Raw genomic sequence first — 20541 nt, forward strand, 5'->3', positions numbered from 1 at the left:
TATTGGTTCGACTTATCGGTTATCGATTTATAGACATGCTAAACCGTTATAATACCATTAAGATATTAACTTATCGGTATATCGATTATTGATTGTTATTGGTTTAACCGTTAAGATTTGATTTTTTTTTATTGAAAATAACCTAGAAACAAGGTGACAAATCAAATGAACTCATACACTTAAGTTGATAGACGATAACAAGATAATTAAAAAAAAAATCTAAACCGTCATTGAGATTGCTTAACCAATAATCCATTATCGACAAACTAATAAAAAAAATTCAACTCGTATTATTAATTTCAATTCGATTTTGAATAACCTTAGAAGCTACGAATTATCTTGAGGTTCTAAAAATTACACACTTTATTTTTTAAAGTAGAATTTGTATAGTTTATTTAAAATTAATTTTTTAAAAAAGTTTGAATCTCGAAATTTAAATCGAAACGTAAATGGCTATGTAGGAGTATACTCTGTTTTGGTCAGATCAATTTCATTTTCAATTTTTCTTCTCCTTTGTCTCTTTTTTGTTGAACACAGAAAGGAGAGAATATATATATTTGTTATTTCTTCTCCTTCTGTATATCAATTTCTTATTTGTTGTTCTTCGTCTTCTCTCTTTTTTTCAGAAACTTTTCGTTTCTGATTAAGAAGAGAGAGAGAGAGGAGAAGCAACAATATTTAGGGTTTGAATAAATTGGAAGAAAAGGAAAGGAAAGAGATGAATGTGATGCGTCGCCTCAAGAGCATTGCTTCTGGACGATCTTCCGTTTCCGATTCTGTAATTTTCTCTCTCTGTTTTTCATCTCATATGCGAATTTATGGAATTTTTTGTTGTTTTTATCTGTCTTAATATGATTTGTTTGCTTCGTTTTTTGTTGATTTGATTTGTGTAGCATGTTTTTTTCAACTTTTTATTTTATTTTAGGGCTTTTTGACTGGAGATGTTGCCTTGAATTGTTCTATATTATGCTTATTTGTACTTGATTAGCTTGTTAATGTGACCGATTGATACAGAGTTTGGTAAATCTAAAGGAAGTTGGTGTAATTATATCATATTAGCTCTGCAATATGATTATTGTTATTTCTTTGTGAGATTAGGTTTTTTTTCGAAGTTTGCTCAAAATTATGTTTAAATGAATCATGAAATTGTTATTGTTTCTCCTGATGTGATTTAAGTGCATTGTTGTCAAACAACAATATATCCAGTATAATCTCACTTTTTTTACTAATTTAATAGGGAGGGGATATTAGCCTAAAGAGACTGAAGATTGAGCAAAAAGTAGATCACAGGGTTGATATTGAAATTCAAATGGAAGAGCGATGTACTATAGCGCCAAAGGATGATGTGACTTCTACATCTGAGGGAAGTGATGCAAGTACATTGACTGTCGATACTAGGCAAGAAAAATCTGGAAAGAAGGAGCTTCCAAATGAAATGAGAATTAGAGAGAAAAACTCTTATGACCACGAGGATGACTTAAAGGTAACTTCTTATTTATATAGCACATCATGTTGCTTTATTGTTTATGGAGAATCCTTTTTTATGATATGATAAAATGCTATAGGATATGGAGCCTACTGTTGTTAGTGGTAATGGAACAGAAACAGGCCAGATAATTGTGACTACTCTGAGTGGTCGAAATGGACAGAAGAAACAGGTAAGTTTCATCTTCAGAATTGAACAGACTTAGATGTGATGTGGCTTGTGATTTGTTATGTATTTGGGTTTTATTCAATTAATAAATTTCATGTTATTGTCCCAGACACTGTCTTACATGGCTGAACGTGTGGTGGGTACGGGTTCATTTGGAGTTGTATTTCAGGTAAAATTGTGTTTGATTGGGTCAGTAGGAAGGATTAGGTGTTTATTTGAAAGCATTGAAGTCATTTGGGCGGCTCTGCTTGACGTTTGCTCATTTCTTCTCTGTTTTTTTTTTCCTTAGGCTAAGTGCCTAGAAACAGGTGAATCTGTGGCCATAAAGAAGGTCTTGCAGGATAGGAGATACAAGAACAGGGAACTACAGATTATGCGCATGCTTGATCATCCTAATGCTGTTCACCTGAGACACTGTTTCTATTCTACTACTGAGAAGAATGAAGTTTACCTTAACCTTGTTCTGGAGTATGTGTCTGAAACTGTGTACCGAGTTTCAAGGCACTACAGCCGAGTGAACCATCACATGCCCATCATATATGTTCAATTGTACACATACCAGGTAAGCGTTTGGGTGATATTTTACTTTTATATGTAGGAACTTTGTGTAAATAAGATAATTTCGACACTTTTACAATATGTCATCTTGACTCTATTATGAATTATCTTGATTCTTCAGAAGTGATAACTTGATTTCTTTCTCATAATTATCATTACGCAGATATGTCGGGCTCTGAATTACATGCACAATGTAATTGGGGTATGTCACCGTGATATTAAACCTCAGAATCTTTTGGTAAGCTTGCTGGTTATGCTCCTTTGCTTCTAGGTGTTTGTAGCTCTTCTATTTCCTTGGTTATTTGAGACAATTGTTTTCCCTCTTCCTTCATTGTGATTGCTTCTGTTCTAACTATTTGTGGTATTATTGTTTTAATTATTGCTATAGGTTAATCCACACACTCATCAGTTAAAGATATGTGATTTTGGAAGTGCAAAGATGCTGGTATGTGGTGTTCTTTTGAGAACTACGTTTTCCTTGGTGTTTGCATCTACTCAGACTTTTGTCTTCTTGGCATAGGTGCCTGGGGAGCCCAATATAGCCTACATTTGTTCTAGGTATTATAGAGCGCCTGAATTGATCTTTGGGGCTACAGAGTACACAACTGCAATTGATATGTGGTCAGCTGGTTGCGTTTTCGCTGAGCTACTTTTGGGACAGGTGAGTCGACTTTGTGGTTCCTATCTTCTCACTCTTTCTGATATTAGCTGTAGAAAGTTGGTAATTTTTTCTTACAATTGCACATAGATTTGGTTTCTATGGTGCCTCTCTTTTGCTAAGGTAGATATGTAAGTGCTTCCACCTAAATGTTTCCGTACTTGTAGTTGATTCTCTTTTTTGGTGGATCATGATATTATTATGGTATTTTTTTTTTTGTTGATATACTACTTCTCTATAAAAGTTTTAGAAAATCCTTTTTTCTGAGAATCATATTTCGAGTTACTGTGGTATAAAATAGTCTGATGCATTGAATGTTGCATTATGTGTAGCCTCTTTTCCCTGGAGAAAGTGGTGTTGATCAGCTGGTGGAGATAATCAAGGTATGCTATTATGGGACATCAGTTTTCATCCCCCATTTTTAAAGCAGTGCCAGTTGAGTTCATTACATTGCTTATGATATTGATGTACTTAATCCATGCTAGATTTTGGGGACACCAACTAGAGAGGAAATTAGGTGCATGAATCCAAACTATACAGAGTTCAAGTTTCCTCAAATCAAAGCTCACCCGTGGCACAAGGTTTGTTACAAATTATCAAGTATAGTGTTTATTTATATCTAAGTTTCTTTTGTTTGTTCTCCTCGCTGAAGTTCTTTGACCCACTACCCCTTCCAAGTCCACTCACTCATAGGCTGAGGTGCTGAAGATTAAATCTGAATATTTTGCAGATATTTCAAAGAAAAATACCCCCTGAAGCAGTAGATCTGGCGTCAAGGTTGCTGCAGTATTCACCAACTCTCCGATGTACTGCTGTAAGTGAATGACTTAGCCTTTTCCTGCAGTTAGTATAAAGCTTGAAAGTAGTTAATGAGAAAACACACACGAACTACTTGTGGACAATCAATAAGTTTATGAAGCCTACTGAGAGGGTGACCATATTTCACCAGTAGTATGTTAGAAACATGCTTGTAGACTCCTTTTGGGGATTTGATATGATGAGGCATTTTGAATGAGTCATAATTTTTATATTCATTTTCAGTTGGAGGCATGTGCACACCCTTTCTTTGATGATCTGAGGAAACCAAATGCTTGCTTGCCTAATGGACGACCTTTGCCACCTCTATTCAACTTCACACCTCAAGGTTGAGCTGAATTCCTTTTTTTTTTTCCTTCCTAACTTTATCGTTATAATTATTTCGCCCCGTCTGACTGTAGTAATCCTCATGCAGAACTTTCTGGTGCACATACTGAACTGAGACAACGCCTTATTCCTGAGCACACGAGGAAGTGAATGGTGCAAATGAATTTTTTGAGAGGGGTCTATTTTCCATGTGATCAGCAGTGTTCTACAGCATCAAATGCAGCTATGTTCTAGGCCAGCCAAGGATGGTGACATGCAATGCAGAAAGAGTCATGTGCTAATATGATCAGAGTTAGAGTTCACACTATGAAATTCTTTTATTTATTAAGTTGATGTGTTAGTGTAGAATGCCCTAGGCAGTTCTAGATGAGTTCACATCTATCAATTTTTTTGTTTACAGCAAACATCTAGTTTGTGGGCATTCAGAAGATCAGTAGGTTCTTCCAAACAGGATTACTAGTTGAAATAGGTTTATTTTTGTGTATATCAATTTGATTTGATTTGTTCCACTTATCTTACATAGGAATGTGAAATTCATTACTTTATGTATTCTCTAGATAGGAAGGAGTGGAGGTCGCGTATTAAGGTTGAAGGGTAGTAGGGCTAGCGTGTTATCCTTTCTTGCGAGGGTCTGGGTTGTTAGCGTGTGTAGTAGTCTTAGCCTTGCACTTGCAGTTCTTGTCTGTGATACCTATAGCCTTATGTTGTTTATCGCGTTTCACTTCTCTCATTGTGCTATTGAGGCTACTGTCTCCTTTGTTGATTATTCATTATCTTTCTTATTGGATGGTATGTTTTGTACACTGTTTTCCTCCCCTTTGACTTGGATTTGTTGTACTTGAGCTGAGGGTCTTTCGGAAACAGCCTCTCTACCTCCACGAGGTAGTGACAAGGTCTGCGTACACTCTACCCTCCCCAGACCCCACCTAGTGGGATTTCACTGGGTATGTTGTTGTTATGTATTCTCTAATGTCCCTTTGGAACTATATTTAAATAGTCTCAGTTATTCTGTCTCTCTAGATCTCAATATTGTATTTTCCATTTTGTGTTTGGACAAAAAAGGGGGTGTCGCTAATAAGTTGTGGTGACAAAACTAGCTCATGAAAACAGGATTGGCCCAATCCTTAATTCATAAGAAATTCGGTTGATATGTAATTTAAATTGCTTTAACAGAAATTTTATTAAAATATCATTTTATTTTGTTCTGATAAAGGAAAAATAATTTTATTTTATAAATGGAAAATTGTAAAAGAATAGATAGAAATTAAAACACAAAACTTAGTGAAAATTGGACGGATTAGCGTAATACTATAACTAAAAGTACAGTTAGTAGTATAGAAGTATAAACAAAACAATGTTTAAAAAACGTGGTCCTTTTTACATAATAAAGGGGGAGAGCGCCAGGAGAACTTCGAGACACCATCAGTTTGGGGCGCGAGGCCAGTAGCTTGCTGCAGAGGAGATAAGAAAAGGCTCAGCAAAATGGATCTGGTAACTGAGGTCATGTCCTTGGTAAACTAAAACAACATCATGTCTTATCTAATCAAATTTCTTCAATACTTCTTCGGCTTGCTTTTACATATGTTGAAACTATCCATAGTCAACCTCTCATATCTCTGCATTGGGGTGTTTGTGCAATTACTCTACACATGTCCAGATCATCTCAATCTTTTTTCTCGCATCTTATCTCTATCGAGGTCACTCCTACCCTATCTCGAATATCTTCATTTCTAATCTTATCTCTCTTAATATGCCCGCACATCTATCTTCATCTTCGCAACTTTCATCTTCTTGACATGAGGTTTCTTGATTGACCAACACTCCGCTTCATACAACATAGTTGGTCTTACCATCGCTTTGTATACCTTGCCTTTAAGTTTTGGTGACACATTTTACCACACATGACTCTAGATGTGAGCCTCAATTTCATCCACCTTGCATCTATACGATGTGTGACATCACCGTCAATCTCGATAATAAACCCAAACATACTTAAAACTCTCTCTACTAATAACTTGTGTACCAAAACCCCAATTCTATATCAACCTCATACATTACATTATTGAACTTAAAAAATAATAAGAACATTTTTTTTCACAATGATAATTTAAGAATTTAGCTCAAGTGTATAGATATAATTATGGAATATTTCATATTTTTGGCAAAAAACTTATAACATATTTATATATGTAAAATAGAAATTTAAGAAAAGAAATAATTATTTATTACTACAAGGAAAAGAAACAGAAGCGTGTTATTTGGCGGGTTTCACTTAGCGCAGCTACAAAATAGAATAGGTGTCTGTACACTCAAGCGCGTGTGCACCAGAAATGCGTCATTTCACTTTCCTAACCCAAATTCAATATCACCAATTTGTCTGAAAATCAACCCTACCTGAAACAAACTTCAATTTCCCGTCGTTTTCTTCACACAAATTTTCCGGCGATGTCTACGGCAACAGCCGCCAATGATAACATACCTAACACCGACGTTAGCCCAAGTGACGGTGTCGGAATTGACACGACGCCGTTTCTCACTAGCCAGAATTCCAGGAACCGACGTTCGTTCCGTCGCCCTCCGAGCCTCAGAGGAGCTGCTGGATTTCTACGGCGTGCAAGTAGCCGCCGATTGATGCGTGAGCCGTCGATGCGAGTAAGAGAAGCCGCTGCTGAGCAAATCGAGGAGCGGCAAAGTGATTGGGCTTACTCAAAACCTATAGTGATAATAGATCTTTTATGGAACTTAGCTTTTGTTATTGTATCGATTTCTGTGCTTGTACTGAGCCGAAATGAGTCTCCTTCTATGCCGTTAAGGCTTTGGATTGTTGGATATGCTTTACAGAGTGTGCTTCATATGGTTTGTGTTTTCGTTGAGTATAGACGCCGACGGTTAAGGGAGTCCTCTGAAAATTTGAGTAGTTCTGAGCAGAGAAGCGGGAGTGCTAGTTGGAATACCGGAGTTGGGAACTTGAGTTCGGAGAGTGACGGAGGGGAGTCTGGTGATTATTCGCAGGAGAGGAGTCAAAACGAGGATGAAACTAGGTATTTTATGATCCCATTCATTTAAACTATTCAAATAACTATTGTTGCATTATAAAGCAAGTTAACATTTTAAACTGCATATATACCTGTTTAAACACCATATATACCTGTTTAAACACTGTCACATGAGATGGAATGAGAATATTATCATTGTTGGTAATTCTCGCTTTTGTGGATGCTTGGTGAACAAGAAATTGCTTGACGTTGTTTCTAGTGTTGTGTAAGTTGGCTTAGGGTTACTAATTGAACCCTGAAGCTAGTTTCTGTAGAATGGCTGAAAGAGTGGTAACCCTAAAAATACTTATAACTAGGGGCGGAGCTACAGTGTAACATAGGATTCGAGCGAACCCAGTAGCTTTTGCATCGACCCTATATTTGTACTAGAAACTCAAGAAACAAATACTCGTATAGTTTTTAACTAAGTTGCTCAGACTTGGGTGCGGTTGTACGATACGGATGCAGATCTAGAGGTCGGATCCTCTATGACCTAAATTTTAAGATTCGGGGATACGGATCCATGTGTGGGTACGGGTGCGCGGGGATTCATCTAAAAATAGAATTATAAAACCTAAATTATGAGATATTTTTTGGAAAACTCGAGGAGAAAATAATGATCAAGATGAGAATCTTGGAAGGAGATAAAAGGAAAGGGAGTGGCAATAGAAATTTATATATACAAGGTATTCCCTTATCTTCAATTTCACTTTAGAATCTGTTTTGATTACAGAAATCATTCCAAAATTTCTCCCTCCAATTTGGTCAAAGTATCCAAAATCGGCAGACCATATCGGGTACGGATCCCACACCCACGTTGTATCGACATGGGTGTGGCACCGAAAGAGAAGAATCCGAGCAACTTAGGTTTTTAATATGTGAAACAACATACAAAAACAAGTATATAGTTCAGTGGTGTATTGGCGGACTGCAAAGCTTTTGTTTCCCCTAGGAGATATGTGGGTTCTAAACTTGGTACCTGTGCCTCATTTGTAGTTGTTTTCTTGCTATATATATGCTCTCTTTCTAAAAGAGAATATTCAGTACTCTCTCCTAGTTTCTCGTAGGTCTTTTTTTTCTTTCTATGTGCAGTTTTTTGAAAAAAACAACAACATAAAATTGATAATTAACCAAAAAAGCAAATTGTTGTATTGCGGTGTGGGTGCCAACGGTTATTTATCGTTTTTTTTTTTTTTGATGAAGTAAATGTTCCATTGAAGGCATCAAGAAGATGCAAATTAGTTACAAAAGTAGAAGCAAAAACAGTTGGTCTGCTGGCTCAAGTACAATTATGCTAAAACTAAGGAGCCAACAAAATTTGAAAAACTATCCAGGGAATCTACATAGGACAAATTAACCCAACTGTACAGACACATAAGGCATTCCGCTTTGAGAGAATGTAAAGGAGTTGATAGACCTTCAAAACATCTTCTGTGCCTTTCCCTCCAAATACTCCAAAAAATTGCTGCAGGTATCATCTTCCAAGTCTGTTTGATGGTGCTGTCAACTTTCCAGCAACACCAACTCTCATAAGCTTCTTTGATACTATGTGGCATGACCCAACTGTTTAAGTAGTTATTTATCGTTTTTAAGATATGACAACTGTTGAGTGCAATTAAAATGATAGTACTTGCATTTATATAGTGTTTAAGTAGTTTGTCATATTTAGTTTGTCGTTTTTCAAAATATATTAAATATTAGTATTTGTTTTCTAGTTTGGGATTGTTATACATTAGATTGAGGTCATTGTCCTGTCTTAAAATTCAGAACCTATAAACCTAAAATTCTGGTTCGGCCTCTACCTATAACTAAGGAATCGGAAGTTGGATGTGTACAATCTGGTTTTGGAAGGGCTTGGAATCTTTTGGGACAGCCATTTAGAGGCCACCGTGGAACTACTATAGGAAAGCCCGCCCCGGCTAGCTAACGTAGAAAGATATTTCCAGATAGCAGCTGTCTCTGTGTGAATCTTACTTCCCCTATGCAAAATAGAAGTTCGTCCAGCTGTCTTCTAGCTTCGACCAACCAGGATAATTCCTTACATAAAAGAAGGAAGTTTCAGGACTCTGACCACGTCATCATAAGAAAATACTGAAAAATCTTTCCAAGCTCAGAGAATTTGGGAAGGCGCGCTACAGCTAACATAACAGCCAGCTGAAAAACTGTGTATTCAGATAAAGGCATCAATTGGTTTACTCTGCACTGTCTTTTGTCAAGATAGGATGCTGAGGTTGCCATTTTACTAGAAATTAGGATAGCAAGAGTAGTGCAGAAAAATGACATCTGGATTGTGGTTTTCTGATGACTGCAGATGTCTTTCTTAGATAGCTTGCTTGTTTCTTCTATGAATGTTGCTTTACCATAGGTAATCACTGCATAAATCTGCTGCGTCAATATTGGCCTATTTGGTTGGAGAGGCACTAGAGGCTCCATTTTGAGAAACAATCTTACAGGAACCTTTCCTATTGGAATAGTGAGGCAGGGGAAGCTTTACTTCTAGAGACTTGATAATGGGAGACATGTTACCTAAACAGGAAAGTGTAGGTTCTGATCAATATCTCAGATTATAGATTATGCATAAGAGTTGATTTGGCTAATCAACTATATAGTGATATTAAATTAGCTAAGGCTATGTATTTTGGTGTGCTCAAATGAATTTAGTGCTAGTTTCTTTTCTTAATTTTGCATTGCTAAAGTGTGTGATCATATCATCTTAAGGCTTAAGGTGTTAAAGAGAGCACATTTTTATTCTTTTAACTATGTATTCAACACACCCTTCACATGTAAGCCTGGCTGTTTTTCATGGTCAAGCATGTGGAAATTCTTTTTAAATAAGGAGTGGCGGTGAGACTCAAACTGAGGATCTCTGTCTGCTATGTTTGATACCATGTTAAAGTGAGTGCTCATCTAAAAGATTAACCTGTTATAAAAAACACAGTTTTATTTGCTTAGTTATGTCTCGAACATACATAAACCCATTTGGTGCTACGCAACAATCCTTATCACTATACTGTAACTCAAAAGTAAACTTACTTCAAAACTTCTCGGGTGCTGAAATGGACACCCGTGTCACTGATGGTCTAGTTTTACTGGCCTATTTGAGAAATATCGTCCAGTAGGCTGCTGAACTTGGATAGTTGAACATGAATCTCAAAGTTATTCAAATTGATACCAAAACAACAACATACCCAGTGCAATCCCACAAAGTGGGGATATTCAAGCTGATGCCAACTGTGAAAAATGAAGGTTGTTCCCGATGCATGACTAAATGGTTGAAACGTAGTTTTTTTTTTTTTAAAAATGTTTCGAATAGAATAAAACTGCATATTTGTGCCTAATAATGTACCACTGATTCTTGTTTTATTGTTTCAGTGTTGCCAAGCATCTGGAGTCTGCAAACACCATGTTTTCTTTCATTTGGTGGATAATTGGGTTCTACTGGGTATCTGCTGGTGGCCAGACTATGCCCCGTGATGCACCTCAACTTTACTGGTTTATCTCAAAACTGGGCTCTAGCTGTGCTTCATTTTCTTATACTTCTACTTTATGTTAATTTAAATGGTATCTTTTGCAGGCTTTGTATCACATTTCTGGCGTTTGATGTGTTTTTTGTTGTTATATGTGTTGCTGTGGCTTGTGTCATTGGAATTGCTGTTTGCTGCTGTCTCCCATGTATTATTGCAATCTTATATGCAGTGACAGATCAGGTAAATCTGTAAAACCTTTCGTCACTTCTATCAATTGTCATGATTCACATCAAACGCCATTCCTTTTGGTATGTAAGTCAAACTTGTAAATATTTGTCTTCACTTCTGTATTTCCTTTCCCGAACTGCTTTGATATGCTTTTCCTTGAGCTGAGGGTCTATCGGAAACAACCTCTCTACTTCCCACAGTAGGGGTAAGGTTTGCTTACACACTACCCTCCCTGCTGTGGGTGCGTTGTTGTTGTAACCTTATAAATATTTGTGGTTATGGGAAGGAAAAACAACTTCGATAATAGCTTTTAGGAGATTCCTGTGTTTATAGATAATGTTAACTTGAGAATATTTGGAAACATATCAATGAATACTCTGTAGTGTTCATAAAAAAAAAAAAACAGATTCGGCAACACACACACATTGTTTATGCTTTTGGAGCAGCTGTTCTTTTTAATATGTTGTGTGAGTTAGAGCTCCTTGTTATACATAAACAAAGAAAAAAAAGGCATTCAATGTGCACAACGTATTGATTTTTGTCAATATGGTTCAAAGAATTGTTGCAAATTGTGAAGATAATACATTTGTTTGGGTTATTTCATACGTCCAAGTTTGTTTTAGAAACATAAAACGGAGGAAGGTAGATGTGTAATCAGCATTGCTGGGGATTTTTTTTGCGCAACCTTTTGTTAGACCTTTTAAGAAAAGATCTTTTATCTAGTACAATACCATCTCTGCTCTATATTACTGAAAGGAGATATTGATGTGCATTATTTATTCTAATAAGAGTCAAAGTAATAAAAAAGTTGTATGTATTTCTGCACCCTTGTACAATAAATGCAACTGGAATTTCAGCTCTTGCCTGAATTCCCCAAAGATTAGAATTGATGTCCTGTCATTGATTCCCCGACTTGAATTTCGTTCAATCCACAAACACGTGCAATTTCATCTCCACTGAGACCACTCGACTGATCTTATCCACTTGAGAATCTAGTCAAATGAGATTACTTAAAATAGGATGGAACCGCTGCTTTTCTTGCGTGGATCTTCTCTCTCACCTGGTAGTTCTCAATATCTCTCTCATAATTTACTTATCCCTTGAAACAGGAAGGTGCAACTAAGGAAGATGTTGAAAGACTGCCTAAGTACAAGTTTAAGAGACTAGGCAACTTTGAAAAAGAGAACGGTGATATCCAAGAATCATTTGGAGGAGTAATGGTTGAATGTGACACCGATACACCTACTGAGCATGTTCTTCCACCAGAAGATGCTGTATGTTTTATGAAACATTCGTCTTTTTCTCAGTCAGGAAGTTTTCATAAAGTATCACAAACTTTCCAAGTTTTAGAAGTTAAATTTGTTATTTACATTTGCAGGAATGTTGCATTTGCCTTTGTTCCTATGAAGATGGAATCGAGCTGCGTGAGCTCCCATGTCATCACCATTTTCACACAGCATGCATAGACAAGTGGTTGTATATAAATGCGACCTGTCCTCTTTGCAAGTTCAACATACTCAAATATGGCAATCAAAGTGGCAGTGAAGAAGCATAAGCAAGCGCTGCCACTTATACATCCTTCACATTAAAGATCTTGATATAAGTTCTGGGATTCAATTGTCTCATCAACCGGGAAATGCTTCACCAGGTTCAGACTCAGACAGCCCAGAACTTGCTTCTGCTCTCTTATATTTTCAGTATATATGGCTGTTTACTTCTGTGTTCAATATAATATCCGTATAGATGGCAGTATTTTGCTTTTATATATAACTTGTGTTTGGTTTCTTCACAGTATGTCTTACAAGGGCATGTTGCATGAAAATAACCCAGATTTGGTTAACCCGCCCGTATTATGATTTTCTTACATATATACATAAAAAGGGTCAAATTTATTTTTAATATTGTTTGTCCAACCTATATTTGATGGGTTGAGTTGTGATCCATTTTTATTTGATTCGTTTTCGACTCGCTCAAACCCAACTAACTTGCCCATTTGCCACCACTATATGAAATCAGTTATCTTTACTGCCAGCAATATTCTGGAATTGCCTCGTTATGGAATATATCCTCTCACAATTTCTGTTTCTCCGAATTGGTATACATGCTTTCGTAGTCAATCATTTTCTTACGTCCGTAATATATGACTTTTTACTTAAGGTGTAAAATGTTATTCTACTACTTTACCAAGAACGAAAATGGTGAAATTTGAAAAAAAAAAAAGTTCTTTTGATTCTATTTTATGTCTCATCGTTATTATTACCGCCGTCGCCAGAGGTCGGTAAAAACTTGAAACTTAAAAAAAATTTACTTTAAAATTTTTGGAGCATTCATTCAACGAAAAAAACCAATCATTAATATGACATAGTTTGACTTTAAAAAAATTGGTGCATCCATTTTTAAAAAAAATTATACTTGTGACTTGTCCCCCCTTCAAGAAATTTTTGGCTATGCCACTGTCCTGACTACACCTTTACCTCACCCCGAAGTGGACCCAACTTTTGACCAAAACGACGACCCTAGACCTGGCTCCCTAGGATCCGGCTCTTGACCCCAACTCAGGACCCCAATCTGGGACCCAACTCTGACCTGAGACTTGAATCTCAACCTTGCCCCAAGACTCAACTCCCCACCTCGAATTTTGACCCATACCTTAACCATCATCTTGATCCCGACCTGACTCAGATATGATTTTTAAAACAAAATCACATATACTGCAAACCTCTTAACCTATCTAATTGAGTATTTATTAAGTTAGCTTCATCTATGTGAGTAAAATGTGGTGAGTTAACTTCTCAACCTATGATTTCTTATGTACTCACATATGATTTTTATATTCACATAGTAAAAGACTATCTAAAGTAATGAAGTGTGGTATCATATGCGATTCAATAGTGAACCTTCATACCAACAAATATTTACACAAAATTTGGGGAATATGTAAATATCATGGTGCTTACGTAACAAAATAAAGAAAAGTCAACCCATAGTACCCCAAAGGTAAGTCTTTCTACTAAACATTAATTTACACTGGAAACTAGTACATTCAGTAAATCATTTGCTAAGACATATGACATAAAATCCCAATGACTATCCTGATTTACATAAGTTCAACTATGTGCCTATTGCCCAAAACATTAGATGCTTAAAGGGCATCATAAAGTTAAACCTAACAAAAAGAAAGAAAGAAAAAAAGAGATGTAACTCAAGCATCAGAAAGTGTATGCTTCCCAGCCAGTTGAGGACTTTTAGCACTTCCTTTAGATATGATTAATTCCGTAAAGCCAGCACCGACAATCCGTTTATGGCACCATCAACTGAGTAAACTGATATATGTCAAAAGGCCAGCTCCACCGTGCTAGTGCCTGGGAAATCCCAATTTCTTCATTCGATCAAACCTGAGAAAAGAGGTGGAAAAACAAACAAACAAACAAAAAGCAAAGCCCATAAAGAAGAGATTTAGGAGATGATGAAATGTAACAAATGCTTGTGGCTTTTTAACTTTAGCTTCTAATATAGTAGGTAACAAAAGGTACATGAATCGTACCACCTAAAATGGATTGGAAGATGAGGTTCAAAACCCCGGAAAAGTAGAATTATATCTAACTTGACAATTGTCTGTTAATGGAGTCTTAGTACACAAACGATCACCACACATTTCGGCTGTTGGGAATCTTGGGAATGTAGTTTTGTCAGGATAAAATGAGCAAAAGTAGCATACTTGGTTTTTTCAACAGTTCCCCATACCTCTCAGGTATCTAGGTGTTCCTTTGAGTTCTAAAGATTATCTGTAAGACAGTGTCAATCCCTGATTGATAAGATGCTAGGGAGGATTACCACTTGGAATGCAAAATTCTTATCTTATGCACGCAGGTTGCAGTTGATTAAGACTTAAAGAGTATCTTAATTAACATACAAACTTTGGTCCCAAATTTTCGTTCTGCCTGAGAAGAATATTCATCTGATCGAGACTGTCTGTAGAAGATTCCTATGGACTGGTGCTGCAAAATGTACAAAGAAGGCTTTGGTGACCTTGGATAAACTATGATTGCCCAAATCAGCTGGAGAATTAAATATTACTGATATACTGGTTTGGAACAAAGCTGCCATCTTGAAGCATTATTGAAATCTATGCAAGAAGAAAGATAAACTTGGATACAATGCGTACACAACTTGTGGAAAAGGAAAGCAATCTGGGAGGTGACTATTAAGCGAGCATCATGGATAATGCCAGGAAATCACCATGGAGGGTACTGGGTTATCTAATTAATACCTACAGAACTTAGGGAAACACTCCATAAGGAAGATTTATAACAAGCTGGAATGGAGGAAAATGGTTAGCAAAAGCTTTCCTGGGAGGTGACTATTAAGCGAGCATCATGGATAATGCCAGGAAATCACCATGGAGGGTACTGGGTTATCTAATTAATACCTACAGAACTTAGGGAAACACTCCATAAGGAAGATTTATAACAAGCTGAGAATGGAGGAAAATGGTTAGCAAAAATCAAGGTGGCCTTTTATCCTATATTTGGCAATACAAGGAAGGTTATACACAAGAGACAGGCTGATTAACGGGGTATGGGTAGACAGGTAGTAACTCAACATCTGCTCAACTTCATCTATCATCTGTCAGAAGATACTCAGCTGGCAAGGTATAAGCAGAACTGCTATTGGGTGGACAGAGAAGCTGCACTGGGTAAGAACACATGCTTATGGTAGAAATCACACAAACTGAAGTATAGAAAATGGCACAAACTGGAAGCCTATACTACATTTGGCAAGGGAGGAACCAAAAGGTACTCCAGAACAAGAGAAAATCTGATGTAGTTATGGTCAAAATGATAATCCGGGATGTACACTGTTGAGGTAGGTGGAAGCCAAGATTAGCCAAGCAACTGCAGAAAATGAATTTCTATCCACAAGGCAGATGTAGGTAGCCAAAGTGTGGTGCAAAGAGCTCCCTCTAATAAAATTTCATATTACCAGAAAAAAAAAACAGAAGCAGTTCCCCTTACTCATATATAGTGCCCATACTGAAACCCACACACTTTGCGAAAAGCCAAAAGACAACATTCCAGAAGCAAAATTCCAAAAAACATACAAATGAAGCCATTGATGTCTTTTTGGTAATAATAGTAAATCCTCTCTTTCATGCATGCAAATTGGTAAAGAAGCAAAAATGAAGAAGTTGCTGTCTGTCATGTAATAGTATATCATCTCCCTTTCTCTAAATTTTAGACTTACCCCTCCACTGACATACAAGTCTCTAACTAGAATAGACCTAATGTAAGTGAACGACAACAACTAAGCCATAGTCTCAACTAGTTGTTATCGCTTTTATTAGTTATTTTCTCAATAATGTTCGGTTCTTAAGTAACTCTGCATTGATTACAAGTGCAAAGGCTACCTCGTCCCTTGTTACACCTTCAGTCATAGTAGTGTCGCACCTACAAACCGGTGCATTTGCAACTCTTATGTAGGACCATAATTCGTCATTTGAAGCAGATGAAGTATTTTTTTATCAAAAACATCTAAGAAAATGAAAAGACAAAGTTGCCCGATTTGGCCTGGCCAGTCGGGATCATCCTAGTTTTTCACATTTTTTCTATATAATTCTGAACATATGGGGGACTCAGAGAGAGAGAGAGAGAGAGAGGGTACAAACCCTTCATGAAAGGGGCAATTCCTCATACTTCATTCATCCACAATGCTCCAAACCATCCTAAAATCACAAACAAGATTAGGCATGAGCTAAAAGCATAAACTACTGATATAATTAGGTTTACAAGTTGTTTAAGAGATGAGAACTAGCAGCTTGTTGCTGATACCGTACCAGAATATCGAAAAGGCAAGAAGTATCACAAGGTATCCAAGCTTATACAACCGAACCTTCTTATCCCACGGAAGCTGATTGAAAATCTCAGTTACATCTACCAAGTGGCAGCGATCAGTATAGCTGATGAAGGGTTAACATCAGTTGTCAGATTATATATTGAGATGTCAGGGCAAAGTAACACAGTAAAAAGGGACTGACAACTGCTGATTTACCAGAAAAATAAGCAGTTTAGTTGTGGGAGACTAGGAGGAGTCTTTTTTTTTAAGATTCAAATTTAGTTAGATACTATTAGTAAAGATATTTTAGGTTTTTGAATTTTAAAATATGCAGATTTTTTGTTTTAAGTTGTGGCTATTTAAAGGTTTATGCTTAATATTGAGAAACATTTTGTCATTCTTCAAATCATTTTTGTTGCACCTTCTTTTTAAAAAACAGCAGTGGTATCAAGAAACTCATTAGTCTTACGGGATCTGTGAGTTCATCTATAGAACCATTTTTTAATATCATTTTTAACAACATACGCAATGTAATCCCACAAGTGAAGTTTGGGGAAGGTGATTGTACGCTCTACAAATTTCAAATCATTTTTAACCAATACCAAATTTTAACCTATTCTTCCAACATGGCAAGCAACACTCTCTCTTTGAATCTCACACAAATTTTCATTGTGAAACTATAAAATTTGATTAGTGAAATTGAAATCATATCTTGAAATCCATGATTCATGGTATATTGTGATGGAAGAAAAATCCTTACAATAACTTTGTATATCTTATAATTGTCCAGATTAAATCACATCCAAAAGAGTTTTCAGACCTGACAAGGTTACTGAATGCACAAAACCAAAATGAGAGAAAAGAAAGAAGAAGAAAGAGTCATGTTACAAAAGTGTACAAATTCAGAGAAGCTCAAAACAATCCTCAAGCACAAACAATAGAAGTAGAAATTGAGGAACAACTTGTCTAAATTGCAGCAAATGAAGCAGAGGAGTGTTGAAAATTGCTTTTGTTACTGCCAAATTACCAGAAAAGTAAGTAGTTTAGTTGTAGGAGGAGGCTTTGTTTAAATTCAAATTTAGTTAGATAAGACTAGTTGAGATATTTTAGGTTTTTGAATTTTAAAATATGCAGAATTTCTGTTTTAAGTTGGCTATTTAAAGCCCTATGCTTAATATTGGGAGACATTTTTAATCCTTTCTTCAAACCATTTTTGTTGCACCATCTTTTAAAAAACCAACACATGCAAAGTCTTTTAACATGTTTCACTTAAAGATAAATAGATGAGAAGTCTTACACTTTGATGTTATAATATAAGTATGGCAGACATATCAGAAACATCAACCAATGCCCTGTCACAAGATGTAGGAAGCACAATGCTCCTTGAAGAGCAAATTCTGGCACCACTACTCTGTTAATCCGAGATGCTGAATCATAAGGGTTGACATAATCATATTCAAGATCTGCCAAGCACATGAGCTGCAATAAATAATTGCAATTGTAATGTTCTCCAAGCCCAGATATTATGAATATAAGACAAGGAAGAAAAGAGAGAAGAAGTGCTTAAACACAACCACTATGTAAACAATGCAATCTAAATACAACATGGTACATGCTGCATAGTAAGTTAGTAACTTTTTCTAGTACATTCAACATTCGACATGCTTGTTCATCTTTCAGTATTATTGATAAAAGAAAAAACGACTAGAAAAGATAACAAATAATACCAGGTCATCAGTGATGAAATGGTAAATCAAAGTGATATTTGTCTATTGAAACAAATGAGTTCACCTCATGTTACTCTCTATTCAAATCATTTTCAGGAGCAACAGTAACAGAGTCCTTAATCTAGATAGAAATTGGTTCATCCTAGTGAATTAACAGAAATCACTTCAAAGGATCTTTGGAAGCTATGTAAGTAAAGATCCATGATACTTGAAATATAATAAAGCCAAAGTCTTGCTTCGTTGCAAATCATTCCCTCAATTCCAAATCAGTTGGAGTTGCTATATGAATTGGTTGGGCCATTGCGCTTAATTAAGAAAAATCAGCTAAATAATTCTCACGCTGATGGACAGTCTACTACAACCCTCTTCTTTAATTGTGGCTTGGGACCAACTATTCCATGTGAAACTCGCATAGACAAAGTTCTATAGCTAATGTGAACTAAAAACTATATATGTGAAACAGTTCATGTCTTAATGCCTAATTCCTTCAATATCAAACCAATTTACGTCTTTCGCAGATTAGTCCAATATCATCAAGCTTACTCACTCCCTTCAACAACATTGAAATCTATCATTATAGACAATTATTATACTTCTTTCGAAGAAAATTATACTTTCATTTGTTCATGCTATATCAATACATCACGGAAATTCCCACCTTCACATTTCCCCTTTCACAAAGCCTCAATTCTTCATTTTCCCAATTTCCATTGCACAACACCCATTACAAAAATAAATAAAAAATACTTGATAACAGAACAACAGAAATTCTTGACAAACCATAACCCACGAAAAAGGAAGCCCTATTACAACCTCAAAAGAACTTATATGGATCAATTAAGGCTGGGGCAGAAGCAGGTTTGGAGTGTCAAGTATAGCTGTTTCATTTAGAAAATGCGGTTCAGGAGACTATATGTGTACCTGTTAGGAACAACCGATCAAGCGCTTACCATCATGCCAAAAACTACCGCTGATAGCAAACACACAACTTTATTTCTTAACTAAATCCACCAAGTAAGCGTCATATTCGATCATGACTTCAACCCAGGCCACCCAGCCCCTTGTGGGCCCTACCATAGGCAGTATGTTGGCATTACCAACAGGAGCAATTCGGCATAAATTGATGCAGACACCTCAGAATTTGGTAATCTCGACTCCATTAACAACTACTTATGAATCATTTTTCAATTTACACCCGTTACCTCAAGTTTTAGATCGAACTAATCTATTCACACAAATAGTTCACAGGAGAAAATTAAGTTATTTGTTCCCTCCAGATAGGGCACACTGCTAGTTTGCCCAATTGACACATCTAAGCCCAGTAATTTCAATAGGGTGTTCAAATTAGTGCATAAAATTTCACTAAATTTGTAATAAAAATAGTAAATATGAACACATAACTAGATCAATAAAAAATTGAACCAATAAAGCTTAAATTCTGGAAACAGCTAAAAAATTGAGAGTTATACCTGGTATAGGATAGTACCAAGAACAGCTACGAGAAGGAAGAAGGAGAATAGCCATGAGAGTAGATCGCCCATGGCACTTTCTTCTTCTTCCTTCTCTTGTTCGTTTTTTTTTTTTTTTTGCCCCTGTTTTTTTCTGGCGGCAGATTTGTGCCTTTGTGCTTCCTATACACAAGCTCGGCAAAATAGAAGTTGCGAACTTTACTCTTTTGTTAGAACATTGACCATTTCTTCTCCCACCTTATTTTCATCAATTCTGTCTTTGTAAAATTTTAAAAAAATATATTTTAAAAGTGAAAACAAAAGATATTTTTTGTGTTTGCCGTGAATATAAATTGGAGTTATTTTTTATTTTTTTGTGAGTAATTTTGAGTGGAAAAAGTGAATTTTTTTTTTATTGTTTTCAAATTCTTGAAATATTTGAAATTCAACCTCAAGTTGATTTTTAAATTTTTATGATAAACCTCTCCATGTGTTCGATATTTTGATGCTTTCCATGAAAAAAAAATTCCAGAAAAACTGAGTGAATTTTGTAATTTATTTGTTATGTCTCATACCTGAGTTGAAAAAAATAATTCTAAAAATATTTGTATACTCCCTCCGGTCACTTTTATATATTACACTTGGATTTGGTATATCCATTAAGAAAATAATAATTGATATGACTATTTTACAACACTATCCCTACTAATTACATATTAGTATTAGGTTTTAAATATGTCATTTAACTTGACTTCAGTTGGATCTATATATGTCCTTCAACTTTGGGTGTG

At 36.0% G+C, this 20541-nt stretch overlaps 3 protein-coding genes across 4 annotated transcripts; 2 read left to right on the top strand and 1 right to left on the bottom strand.

Annotated features, from left to right (window-relative positions):
* The first annotated feature begins 535 nt into the window (after positions 1-535).
* LOC125866935 (shaggy-related protein kinase epsilon-like) lies at positions 536-4569 on the top strand. The gene is made up of 13 exons (XM_049547326.1): positions 536-778; positions 1238-1483; positions 1566-1658; positions 1764-1823; positions 1944-2216; positions 2376-2450; positions 2601-2657; positions 2733-2873; positions 3203-3253; positions 3356-3451; positions 3601-3684; positions 3912-4014; positions 4102-4569. The coding sequence occupies exons 1-13, from the start codon at positions 719-721 to the stop codon at positions 4161-4163; spliced, it is 1401 nt and encodes a 466-aa protein (XP_049403283.1). The 5' UTR covers positions 536-718; the 3' UTR covers positions 4164-4569.
* A 1758-nt stretch (positions 4570-6327) lies between these two features.
* Positions 6328-12644, top strand: LOC125866936 (E3 ubiquitin-protein ligase At1g63170-like). The gene is made up of 5 exons (XM_049547327.1): positions 6328-7054; positions 10421-10540; positions 10623-10755; positions 11853-12017; positions 12122-12644. Exons 1-5 carry the CDS (start codon positions 6459-6461, stop codon positions 12296-12298), a joined length of 1191 nt encoding a protein of 396 aa, XP_049403284.1. The 5' UTR covers positions 6328-6458; the 3' UTR covers positions 12299-12644.
* Positions 12645-13977: 1333 nt separating this feature from the next.
* Positions 13978-19977, bottom strand: LOC125869038 (protein cornichon homolog 4-like). 2 transcript variants are annotated; one of them, XM_049549594.1, is made up of 5 exons: positions 19772-19977; positions 17873-18054; positions 16577-16699; positions 16409-16465; positions 13978-14138 (listed from the first exon to the last, which is right to left on the bottom strand). In XM_049549594.1, the coding sequence occupies exons 1-4, from the start codon at positions 19841-19843 to the stop codon at positions 16438-16440; spliced, it is 405 nt and encodes a 134-aa protein (XP_049405551.1). In that variant the 5' UTR covers positions 19844-19977; the 3' UTR covers positions 13978-14138; positions 16409-16437. The 2 variants fall into 2 exon arrangements, with proteins under 2 accessions (XP_049405551.1, XP_049405552.1); XM_049549595.1 differs by having other exon boundaries at positions 13978-14105; positions 19772-19942.
* Between the last annotated feature and the right edge of the window lie 564 nt (positions 19978-20541).

This window comes from Solanum stenotomum, chromosome 6 (genome assembly GCF_019186545.1).
Source record: "Solanum stenotomum isolate F172 chromosome 6, ASM1918654v1, whole genome shotgun sequence".
Taxonomy (NCBI): Eukaryota; Viridiplantae; Streptophyta; class Magnoliopsida; order Solanales; family Solanaceae; genus Solanum; species Solanum stenotomum.

Coding starts and splice junctions, on each gene's coding strand:
- LOC125866936 (XM_049547327.1), top strand. CDS start 6,459: ATGTCTACGGCAACAGCCGCCAATGATAACATACCTAACACCGACGTT. Junction 10,756..11,852: donor TATATGCAGTGACAGATCAG/GTAAATCTGTAA, acceptor CCCTTGAAACAG/GAAGGTGCAACTAAGGAAGA. Junction 12,018..12,121: donor TTCTTCCACCAGAAGATGCT/GTATGTTTTATG, acceptor TTACATTTGCAG/GAATGTTGCATTTGCCTTTG.
- LOC125866935 (XM_049547326.1), top strand. CDS start 719: ATGAATGTGATGCGTCGCCTCAAGAGCATTGCTTCTGGACGATCTTCC. Junction 1,824..1,943: donor CATTTGGAGTTGTATTTCAG/GTAAAATTGTGT, acceptor TTTTTTCCTTAG/GCTAAGTGCCTAGAAACAGG. Junction 4,015..4,101: donor ATTCAACTTCACACCTCAAG/GTTGAGCTGAAT, acceptor ATCCTCATGCAG/AACTTTCTGGTGCACATACT.
- LOC125869038 (XM_049549594.1), bottom strand. CDS start 19,843: ATGGGCGATCTACTCTCATGGCTATTCTCCTTCTTCCTTCTCGTAGCT. Junction 16,700..17,872: donor TTATATTATAACATCAAAGT/GTAAGACTTCTC, acceptor ACCCTTCATCAG/CTATACTGATCGCTGCCACT. Junction 16,466..16,576: donor CTTGCCTTTTCGATATTCTG/GTACGGTATCAG, acceptor TTGTGATTTTAG/GATGGTTTGGAGCATTGTGG.